This window comes from Oxyura jamaicensis, chromosome 5 (assembly GCF_011077185.1).
Source record: "Oxyura jamaicensis isolate SHBP4307 breed ruddy duck chromosome 5, BPBGC_Ojam_1.0, whole genome shotgun sequence".
NCBI lineage: Eukaryota > Metazoa > Chordata > Aves > Anseriformes > Anatidae > Oxyura > Oxyura jamaicensis.
Window position 1 is genome coordinate 44,018,764 of NC_048897.1, and position 12,517 is coordinate 44,031,280.

The 12,517-nt window shown below is 37.2% G+C and overlaps 1 protein-coding gene across 8 annotated transcripts in view; it reads right to left on the bottom strand.

Moving 5' to 3' along the window:
- The window catches only part of CDC42BPB (CDC42 binding protein kinase beta), a 94,158-nt gene that overhangs the window by 43,187 nt on the left and 38,454 nt on the right, over positions 1–12,517 (bottom strand). For all 8 annotated transcript variants that reach the window (XM_035327885.1, XM_035327884.1, XM_035327888.1 and 5 more), the window contains exons 3-6: positions 12,218–12,301; positions 8,679–8,774; positions 3,777–3,925; positions 280–373 (exon numbers count right to left, since the gene is read on the bottom strand). In XM_035327885.1, the coding sequence (XP_035183776.1) occupies positions 280–373; positions 3,777–3,925; positions 8,679–8,774; positions 12,218–12,301 (423 nt within the window). The remainder of the gene's footprint in view (positions 1–279; positions 374–3,776; positions 3,926–8,678; positions 8,775–12,217; positions 12,302–12,517) is intronic.

Here is a 12,517-nt window from a genome sequence, read left to right on the forward strand (position 1 = left end):
AACTCAATGACTAGTAGGAGAAAAGGTGAAAGACAGAAAAACAGCAAAGCATAAATTTAAATGCAGCCTGTAAAACAAGAAGATGAAGATTGAAAATTGAAAAAATGTTTTATATAAACGTGGTGAGTTGCACATTTCCCTAAATTTTTAGCATGTCAAAAAGTTTACAATTTATCACCTCCTTGGTGCACACTGATAACATGTAATAGGTTTAAGATCAGCAACTCACAGAAAAGGTACCACTACCAGCAATGCAATTTAATTTTGCTTCATACGTACTGTGCCATCTTCACTCATTTTCAGACAGGATCCAAAGTCTGCCAGTCGTATGTGGCCATTCATGTCCAACAGAACATTATCAGGCTTTATGTCCCTGTTATAACAGAAAAAAGTGAAAAATTTAAATACAAAATATGAGCTCTGCTTGTACAGATTGCATAAAAACAACAGTTTTTTATTGCATACCCACTGATGCAAACTCTTTATTTTGACCCTTTCTTCCTGACCAACTTGAAACTTTGCCTGCAATACTGAAGCTTCAGATTACAGCAGAGTTTCAGCTCAAAATTGAGCTCTGGTCACATAATCAAGCAGACCCATTACAGAGAATGATACAACTACCAGATAGGTAGTTTACCTCATCAACCTTCTTTCAAGATTATATGCATCCTAATATACTTTTGGAGGGGCAAGAAAGATAAAAGAGAAAAGGCAAATTTTTAATTTGATTTTTTTTTGTCAAGGTTTATAACTAACTTACAGCTTTTTATCTAGAATGAGTTTTCATTGTTTCTCTAAACTTAGTCTTGAATATCAAGTGAAGAAATGCTGGACAGTCTTTCTATATGCTACTGTATAACACATTTGCTTTTAGGGGTACCTAAAGACATTTGCATCCTCTGTACATACAGCAGTTACTCTACAAAGCACTGAATTCCCCCAGCTCTGGGATCGGGGCAATGCCATTTCAAAAGGATACGGTAATGGGAGAAAGTCTCCTGGATCAACCACTTCATTCCTATTCATACATGTACACACCAAGTTATAGATGGTATTCAGCATGCTAAGGCTACTACATGACATGGAACTAAGATTTCTATTTCATTGTAGCTCATTACTTAATATTATTTTTGATACCAAGAAGGCAGCTGAAAAAGATTTAGAGCTTGTAAGTTGAATTTAGTCCACCAACTACATTTTCTCTCACCTCTTTTCACTCAAATTCACACAAGGTAAAGTATAACTAAAAGATGGACAAAGACATCCAATTTAATAATGTGACGGTCTTGATGCCCACTACAGTTTTTAATTGATAGCCTCAAAACATCCAGCATTATTTTCAGAGCACCAAGTCAGTATGCCGAGAAAGGCAGAGAGATGAGCAAGTGCAGAAAGTACAACTAACCCAGTTACGCACCAATTCTGCAGGCTAAGAATGAGAACATTCAAGTCTTGCAAGCCAACTTGCACCAGCGTCCTTCCCTTTCCTTAGCCAACACCACCCAGGATCAGCTCACAACATGCCAGCATTTCACCACACCATTTTGAAATATTAACTGAGCTAGCCAAAAAAAGATAACCAAACCAATAAATCTGGGGGGTTTCTTTTTGTTTTAGATACCACATATATTCCAATAATACTGTGTATCATTAATTAACAGAACGTGCTTTACATTAAACCCACCCATCTTGTACCACAGAATGCGGAATTTCTTTTCAAATGGGAAGTTCCAAGTGTCACTACACTTGCTCAAAAACTTTAAAATTGTACACTAGCTTCAGCTTAATTTGAGGGGAAGAAACTTGGATTAGTAGGAGTAAGATAAAAAACATGCTCTAAAACACCTTGCTGCATAGAGGTGGATGCCGGTAGATTTCTACTATTTCACACTTGAGCAGACATGAAAAAAAATCAAGATAGGTTTAACAGAGGGTCCTTATATGTTTAAAAATCCTGATACATTTTTCCAACACAAAATTGAATTGCTACTTTTTAACCAAGGGGTAATGCTTTGAAATTTATTACTGAAACTTCACCAATGCTGCTACTAATAGCAGTATTAAGACAAAATATCAATGCTAATGTATGCCTATCAACATAAATTAAATGCATACTTACTTGTTACAGGACAGGAAAATATTTGTTAACTCAAAAAAGTAGACCATTTCACTACAGTTTCCCAGTGACCTCATTAGTAATTTTCCATTGTTGAATTTATTCTATACATTTCATTTCTAAGGCCTGTACAGATTTCCCTTACAGTCCCATAAATAAAGAGTCAAGCTCAGTAGGAGCAGAGGACTATTAAAATTTTTGCACAAGTATGCAAGGGTTTTTTTGTTGTTGTTGTTGGTTTTCAAATAACACCATTCACGGTGCCTTTCGAAACATGAGCCAATCTCATCCACCACATCTCTGCTTTTCTGCTTTGCATTCAGGTCTCGCTTGCCTAAGGGAACACTGTTTCTGTTGAGAAAGGCTTAATGCCTCATCTCTGAGCCCCACTGTTTCCTATCTACAGCTAACAGGTCATATAAGCCTTTAAAGGGTCCTTGAAATCCTCCCCAGAGCAGTCATGCTTCTTCCTAATCCACTGCAGTTGCCAAGTAGTAATTTCTTGGGCATTCATACATCTCCAATTCATCCAACACTTTGGCCTTGGAACTGTTCATTCCTATTGCCACGAGAGACACTCATTCAACCCATGCAAAGTTGCAGTTGGTCAGGTTCCACTCCTCAGAAATGGGTGCAATAGTGCCTCTGGTGAACTTCTCCAAATGTGTACCATTTTAACATCCCCACATGTTGTCCACATTTACCCACAGGAGTATTATTGTCTGTATTTTATGAAGTTAGAAATTAATGCATAAAGAGGTAAAGGGACTTGGTGGTCAAGATCTACCTGCCAAGTAAATAGTATGAAGCCCACTTCTCCTGAGGCAGGCCTTCAGGAACATGCTTGTAAGCAGACTTCACACAACTGAAAAACATCACTGCTCTCATACTCTGTATTTTCTAACTTCTTGGTTACTGAAATTAAGCTGTAAGGTCAGTGTATAAAGATTCAACCACAAAGGTTTCCAATATTATTATAGTTTTGCTTTTTAATTGGTATAACATACATAGTTTCTAAATCTGAAAACAAAACCAAGGATAGAAATTCTCACTTGTTCAAGATTCTTGAAATGACACAATATTTATCAAACATCTCCCCTGCACTACTAACAGTTCTTCTGAGACGGTCACCCCAAGAGATGACCCAAAAAAGAAGTGTGCTTTACCTGCCTGACCCATTTTCCTCTTACTGAGAATAAAGGATATTTTAAACTGCTACAGAACACAATCTAAGTTACCACAATTGTACGTACTGATCTGGAATATGCATCCTGTGTTGCAGAAACAATTAGACAGGCACATGCCCCCTTCATTACAAAATTCATCAATTTGAGGATAAGCTGAGGTAAACAGATTCACTGTTATCATGGCCTTATGGTAGGTAGGTCTCATGAAGAGAACTGAGAGTAAGTCGAGAAGTCTGATTCATACTAAAAGCTTTACTAAAAGGTTAGTCAGATAAATACCACTGCTTTTAATACCAGTCCATCAGAATTTGGTATTTAAAGTGTTATAGCAGTTATAAAATAGTTTGTAGTCAGCATGTGCCCACAGCAGCTTGCCTGTGGCTATGGTGCCCATTTGTATTTGTAGTAGTATCTTTAAGATTAATTTCAAATAGATGGAAATGTGTTTTTTCTCAAGCGAGATGGCACTTTACCTGTGCACATAATGCAGCTCATGTATGGAATGTATAGCAAGCACCATTTCACCAATGTAGAACCTTGCCATATCTTCAGGAAGTTTGTCTTCAAACTTACTGAGAAGCGTCAGCAAGTCACCACCAACATAGTAGTCCATCACTAGATACTGAAAGGGAGAAAGAAAGCAGTTATGTACTGAGACACAGCTGTTAAGGAAAAAAATAAAGTTCATCAGTTAACTGCTAGGAAAAAAAAACCTTTCATTATTTTTTTTTCTATCCACACGAAACGTAGTTAAAATTAATAATCCCCCGTGTTACGTTTGTTCACTGTAAAAACATACCATATTCCTTTAATAATTACAGTAATAATGACACATTAGCATTGCGTCCTTTCCATATATCTACATAGAGAGCAACTGCAAATAAGTAAATCAGGGTGAGTTCATCTCTGCATTACCTACAGAGTTACCAAAAAAAAAAATTAAAAAAAAAATCCAATATCACCACAAATTAATGCAAGTCATCAACACAAACTGAAAAGTTCCAGAGGGGATAGTAAGAAAAAATATTTTAAAGTGATAGTTAAATAAGTGAAAGAATATTAGTATTACACTTAACATGAACAGAAAATACTTAATCCTTATTGTTTCCCATTCAAAAATGATTCTATTTAATAAGTGGCATTAATATTTTGAAGTTTTATTTATGCAAGTGGCTTTTTGCCTGACTTGCACATTTATTATCAGGTGTTAAAATGTGAGAAGCAGCATGTAAATGAACTTAAGATGTTTATCTTAAGCACGTAATATTTTATAATATAAATATTTGCTGAGGCAACCTCTTTCTAGAAGCAATAAACAATAAACACTCTTCCTCCAAACATTATTTGGATTGAAATTTCACTAAAAACTTCTCTGGAAAGTATTAGTGCTCATTAGATTGATGCAGCTCAGTCTAAAATAAACATCTCATTACTAATTTAGCTTTGGTACCATTCCAATACTACTTGAGGTGCCCAAAGGAGGATTTGTCACACCACCATCCTCAAATGCTCATCTTGGCACATGCCACATCACGGATGCATAACAGAGCTGGCAGGAGCTTCAGGACACCATGGCAGGGAGGCTCATGACAAGCCAGAGGCACTACAGCAGCAGGAAATTTCAGAATCAAACATTTGGGTTCTTGTGACTGTATTTCAATGAAAAAGGATAGAGCCTCCAAGGCCAATCAGCCATTATTCTATCTACTGAAAGAACCAATGCATATACTGTTAACAAGTGAAAGAAAAGGGCTTGGACTTGCTATTTGGTTTTCATACCACGAAACAGGGAGTAGGTTCAGTTATTTCTTAGCGATATGCACCTAAATCCAAACCATCGCTTGAGATATATTGACTTCATGTAGTACTACCAGTCTTAAACCTTTTTGTTCCATGTTTCCCATTCTTTGATACATGATTTTAGGAATAGCATTGCTTATTCTGGGACTGACTTTCCAACGCAGTTATCTTCTTTTTCTCCTCAAAGTAAAGCAACTTAGGATGTAGTGTTGCTGCCACTGATTCTTATTCCACAAGAGAAGCAAAATAAGGAAGATGAGAATCTGAAGTAACAGTAAGTGCACCACTACCCATTTCCTTACGATGCTGTGGCTTAAAAGAGGGACTGCAAAAGACCTACATTTTGATATTGTTCTGCATATCATTATAGCTTAATTTGTCAGGCAAATTTCATGATTTATGTTGAAATCAACCAGCCTGTATTGCACAACGCCACAAGGAATTTTAAACGTTTGTTGGAACACTGCATACACACAACAATTATGTTTGGGAAGGAAAGGCTACAGACAGGAACCAGAAATGTTTTAAGAGGGATATTGTATTACACTATTTTCTCTTCAATTCAAGGTTAAGAGAGCTTATAGAGCCTTCTGTGGGATCTGAAATAGAATGCCTGTCAGAGACATCATTGCCTACTTCTCAGCTCCCACAGCATTCGTAATGCAGTGAGAACTCAGCCGACCCATGAAATGAGGAGCCTGGATCAGGGGAACACAGTGAACCTACTCTATAACAAAATCAAGTTTTATTTAACCTCCGCATCCTTCCTCTTCTTGCCCAGTGGCACTTCACTCTTCACACTGGGTTAAAATAAAGGGTATTATGACACTTAGATTTAGACGTATCATTTTTCTTCCTGGAAAGAAGTTGCATCAAACAGGAAGAGTAGTCGGAAATCAATGGGGGAAAAAAAAAGACATCTAAATACTCTTATGAATACTCAGGAGTGAGACTGGGAAATAATTTCCCTCTTGACAGAAGTTCTGGTAAATTGCAGGAAAACTCACAGATTTCAATCTGGGATAGATTATGAACTTCAGGTCTCACACATGTTTACAATATACATGGACTATATCTTACCTACCCCCTATCTATTTCAGTAGAATCACCAAAGGCTTACTTAATCCATCTTGTCTCAAACTGTCTCTGCAAAAATCTTTCTAGGAACCAGAAAAGGTCATGCTAGCATTTCAACATGCTGTCATTTAGGACTTGACTGTTCAGAACACACTACAATGCGATACATTTGCCTCAAACATGTAAAACTAGAGGAGCAGAACCAGAAAATGAAACTTCAGAACATATACTTTTTGTTGAATTTCTTTCATGTGTATATTTAAGTTCTGCATCATCAAATGCTCTACTAACAGGAGAGAGAATACAACACAAGTATTGTTTCTAGATTCTCCAAGAGCAGCTACTGCTTTGCTATCTTAACATCTCTCTCATTCTGAAGTCTTTCTTCATGCAGCCAGACGAGGATGGCAAAGCCCTAGGTGTGGGGAAGACACCAATATTCTCTCTCTGTTTCAGGGTTACCTTATGTGGTTTTGCATTTAAGAATCATGAGCTATAATGCACAAACATCACTGGGAGCAGATAGAAAGAAGCTAGAGCTTTCCCTCTCAGAAGACCGATGTCCACTCCCTGTTGGGAAATCGAGCTCTGCTGTCTGTTCTCATTTTCTTCTTAGCTTTGTGTTCCATTTTATAAGATCAAGGATAAGCAGCAAAGTCAAAAAGTAAACCCAACCTGTCCAGGTTCTGTAATGTGACAGCACTCTGAGATGTGGAAAAATGCGGCTATAAACTTGTTCAAGCTGAGCAGAGGACTGAACAGAGATCTTTAAGTCCCTGGACACATAAACCACTAAGACGGTATGGAAGAGAACCTGGACCACAGCCCAGGTTTCTGGATGAAAGCCACTTCCTCATGTGTTTTGTCAACTTCACTTTTTCTTCATGCATCATTTACAATAGAGCGACTGAGATGCACATACACTTCATCTGTTAGTACCAGACATTTACATGAGGTGGATGCTGAGTAACAGACCAAACTGGAAGGCAGCAGCTCAGCACATGCAGTACCAGACCTCAGGCAAGCTGGCATGCTGCTGACTCTGGCTGCCACACAGAGCTGTTGCTTTCTAAGTTCTGGATCTTTAATTAGATGTTAGCTGTCTAAATTCTGCTGTCAAGTGAAACTTCAACATCTTTGTTCTCCATGCCTTTGAGAATGTGGGGAAAAGAAACATATTATACTACTATAGCTTACTTGGAACAGATTTTCATGAAATGGTATTAGCAACACTTGATCCATCTCTGTACTGTCATTTCTATTACTAGTTATTACTACAGGTAACATTTTTTTCTTAGGTAGCTCCATTCTCAGATGCTACATGGAAATAGTGCATTACAGGATGCTGTAGGTTACTGCTATAAAGTCTGAAGGCCGTTGGGTTCTGAAGGAATTTGAAATTATGAGCAATCTTTACGGGAAAGTGTCAGAGAACTAAATTTTGAGAGGTTGAAAATCAGGATTATTGAAGTATTAATTAAATGGAAATAAACTGTAAATGAGGGTCTAGAGACCCATCATGCTTAAAATGTGCTTGACATTGTGAAATTACTTTTAAGATGATAATCAAAATTATTTTTTTTCCCAGCATCTCTGAAAAATGTTGGGTATTTAACTCTTGCTTAAGCTTAGTTACTTAACCCATTGTCAGGTTTTCATTGGTAAGTTTTTTTCTTATTTACAATCATGACTTACTAGCTGTGTCATCTAGAAAGCATTAAGGTGCCGAAAACCTTTGCATTACAACTTTGTTCTTTGCTACAGAAATAGCAGGTTCTCTAACGCAGCCGCAGGTACCACATGGAAGCTGGATGTTTCACTACATTCCAGCGTGTAGGAGCTTCATTGACTAGCACTTTCCTGACTTCTGTGACAAAGCTAAATATAGCTTCTGTGTTACAGCTCTAGTGACCAGCAATCATGCGGTAATCAGCACTACATGTAATAAGAGCAATTGCTTTCTTTACAAAGGGTTACTATAATCTCTCAAGCTATAAAGATGACCAATCTACTGATTTCAAAAACATTTAAATACTTTTATGAAATAGTCTATTATTTTTTTCCCTGAGTCTTCTAAGATATCACAGCTTTTAAAATAAAATGTTAATTTACTTTTGCCATTTTTAAACAAAACCATGATTTTGAAAGTTTAAAATAAAATAAAAATCTTTCTTATTTTCACAGAGTTAACGTTTCTCTTAAAGTAGTTAACTGCAATGTTATCCAAAAATATAAGCTTAAACATGATACATTTTCTGCAAGGGTAGATTAATTAAAAGGCTGCTTAGCTAAACTTCTGTAGACTATAGTACATGGCTTTCTCACTCTGTTACAGTTACAGTCAGTCCTTTGAAGTCTTTCTTCAAGGAGAAAACAAGAATGCCAAAACACTGCTGGAAGGCATGAGGTAAACTGATTTATTGCAATACCCTTAAATGTACCAAAAATAAAGTTCTTTCATAACATAAAGCTTTTATTTGCTGATGAATCAAACGTACCAAATAGTTCTCATCTTGAAAGGCGTAGTGCAACGTAGTGATCCACTGACAATCTCCATTCACCAAGACGTTTCTCTCTTCTCGGAAACAAGCTGTCTAAAGGAAGAAAGGAAAAAAAGCCATTGTCAACATCAACAAGTAGTTTTCACAGGATGAATATATATGGATGTTTTATGGGATTATCTGAAATTACTGAACAGAGGTCTCTATTCATTTGAATTTAGTCTGCACAAGTGACAAGCCAAGGAATCTCTGCAGGCTTGTAGTTATGCATTCAGTCATTCTAATTCTAAATGCAACCTTTAAAAAAAAAGAAAAACACCAAAAAGAAAACCCACAAACCAGTCCAAGGCAACACTAAATCTCTGTCCATAATATATTTTTAAAAGCTAGAAAAATGATAGCTTGTCACTGCAAATCTGGTTCTTCTGAAAAAGACCTTTGTGAAAATATATCACAATGTTATATATGAAAATATATCAAAATCTTAATTTTCTTACATTGCAATTCCAGCTATAGACACTGCAAACATGACAGGAAATAAGTAAAATTTACTGCCTTATCTTTGTCCAGTATAATACATTTCCAATTCCAAGAATATTTCCTCTAGTTCGAATAGCATACTGCAACAGTTCAGGGAAGCAAGCATAATGTGTTTTCTCAGCATCTTTACATAAAACCACCTTTCATAACCTTCAAGAGAGTCTTCCTTAGTAAAAATAATGTTTTTATTGGATCAGATCAGTACTATCAAGAAGCAGACCTTGGGATTCTTTCAGTACTGTCGATTCAGAAAGCCATTATTATGACAGCCAGTAGTTGCAGATTCAAGTGTTTCGGTTTTGGATAAGAATTCATTTTTTGTCATTGTCAATTGTCTAGATATCATAGAAAACACACTATGAAAGAAACATTCTTGGGAAGCCGAAGCCTAGCCATCTATCAATTGCATCTCAAAGTTATTTTAACCATTTTTTCCCATTAAGGAAGCAAAAGTCAATTGATGTTTCTACTGAAGAAGGTCATACTGGGGTCACGTTGTAAAGTTAGTAATTATTGGTGCATAGAGATGTGTATTATAATTAAATGTTAACTTAGAGTGATTTTAAGGTTTACAAATGCAAGGTCAAAGTATCACTAAAAAAAAAAGTTTGGCAGCAACAGCAGCTCAAAGTAATCCAATCCCCTGCCCTCAGCACCACGGCGCAGCAGTTCTCAGTTGTTCTGGCACCACTCTTTGCGGAGGCTGCCAACACAGAAAGCCAGTTTATTTATTTTCAAAGACATCAGTTCCTTGATCCAGTTCACTGCGCAACCTCAAATAGTGAGGGAATGTTATGAGCTTCAAAACCAGTAATGCTTCTGAGCACTTTGCATCCTGAATTCAAAGTATAAAACTATCCTTTTCAGCTTACGCTGGCTTAAAATGCCTTGAGACATGCCTTGAGAAAGCATGACAGGCTACCTAATTAGCTAGTCAGGATTTATTTGGAACTGTGAGCGGTAACACACTAATGACTATGCATTTTGTTGTCAGAACAATGAATACAAATGGCCCACCTCATCAACATAAATGGCGTGCCTATTTTTTCCTTGCAACCCATTTACGGATGTCAGCTGATATTCGCTAATCTTTCCTGTACTTTAGTAGCTTCCAACCATACACTTTTTCTTGCGGCCAGTACACAAATCCACAGCATTCAGATAGTTTTACAATGTTTAATGTCATACAACGCTTCATATTACATAAGCCAGCATAACACCGTGTTTCTTAGACCACTCTCACAGCAGATAATAAAACACCTCAAGCGGGCAGTTCCACTGAAAGCAGAGTTATGCCATTGTATACTTGCAGGTTTCATTTTAAAAACTAACAAGTTCGACCACATCTGTGAAATTTTAATTTCCCAAACATTTTATGTACTTTATATTCAAGTTATAAGCTCTTGCTTACCCAGGAAAGCCAAAAAAAGCCAACAAACTGAACAGGAAATGTCAAAGGGACACAGCAAAGCAGACAGCTGCCTTTACTGTTCTTTGTAGATGGGGAAATCAGCAGGAAGAGGACTTAGCTGGAGCATTACTTATCCTAACTGTGTATTGGGAAAACTATTGCTCATTGGGAAAACTATTGCTCCTTCTGGGTAGATAACACTCTTCCAGCTCCTAGCCTGCCTGACAAGGTAAGAGGAGTTAGTCACGTAATTTGAAGATGATTTGTGAAGAAAGAGCACTCTCCTCAGGACATCTTTGCATAAAGTTTCAGCTATTTAATGACACATTTTAATTAAGTTACTCTTAAAATGACAGAAGTAAGCCAGCATTAGTTGAATCCCCATCAGAGTTTGGGAACCCCCTAAAAGCACTTTAGGATTTAAACTGATTCAAGACTGAGCAATGAATTAGCCCAACTGAAATCTGCATAGAAACAGCACTGAATCTCCCCAGTGCAGGCAAAACTTAATACAGAACCACTGATGCAGCACAGCCAAGAGTGTGAATTCTCCTGACAGCTCAAAGAACAGCCAAAGAGCAGCGGCTGCGCTGCTTGCGAGGAAGAGGATGGGCTGATGGACGGAGTGTGACTAAATCAGCCAAATGCAGTGGTGAAGCGGGGCTTAACAAGAGCCAAGAGATTAATTCACAGGAAGAGAGGTGGAACTGACTCACTGAAAGGAAGGGAGAAACAAGGAAGGGAAGGCTGGGGAGGAGGTGTCAGGAAGGGGACAGAAGAATAGGACAGGGAAGTGTCAGCAGGCTCAGTCCTCAGCAAGCAGCTAGCCTTTGTCCCTCAATAAAACTGCTACAAGGAGTGATGCAATACACCTATTTTCCCCTCAAATCTATTGCTCATTTAACTGCTGATTTATATAATGTTACATTTGCCTACTACACTGCAAGCGTAGGTATTCTAGGAATACGCCAGTTATGGCACATTCCCAGTAGGTCCTTGCCTAATCTGTGAAGTACACATTTGCATTTACATAATTTGTTGTGACAACATACATCTCCTTTCATCAAAAACACCCTTTTTAAACAGATTTACCCTCTTAACACATTTGTTTTACAATTTGAATCTGCGGTTTCAAAGTATTTAGTTACAGTTTTACCAGTTACGTAAATCCTGTTACAAACCACAGGATGCAAAGCTCCTTAATATATGCTTTCTGAATACAAGCAAAAAAATATCCTTTCATAAGGTATTTGTATACAGCTGTGAACGTCACAGTAGCACCGATCTCAGCTTTCATGTTGTCTTTAACTTGCCTTTATTGTAAACAAAAATCTGGGCAATAAATTCAGGGTAAGAACTAGGGCAGACTGTCTGGTGAACGAATACACGGTAATGCTGAGAACAACAGATGCCTGGAAGGGACCGTCAGACTTGATTGCATTAAAACAGCTTAAGAATAATAATAAAAAAAAAGTATGAAGCTCCTAGGCTCACAAAATAATTCTTCCTAATCTGGAAGAGCTTCAGTGTAATTTTCCTGATGGCATTTTTAAAATTCTGTGCTTTAGAGAATCACATTACTTACCTCTGCCCTTTTAAGCATTTCCCATTTATTGAGAATTTTCATGGCATAAATGCGCTCCGTACACTTCATTTTAACAACTGCAACCTGTAATAATAAGATATCCTTATTTAACAAAAGCATGGTCAGAGAAATACAATATTTAAACAGCTTAATTTTCACACAAAAGCACTGTCAGAGAAATACAGTATTTAAACAGCTTAATGTTCACACAATGTTAATGAAGTAAATTACTAAAGAGCCATCAGCAATCAATTCACACCAACAAATTACAGCTTGATTCAGTGCTCCCTCTACATTCCT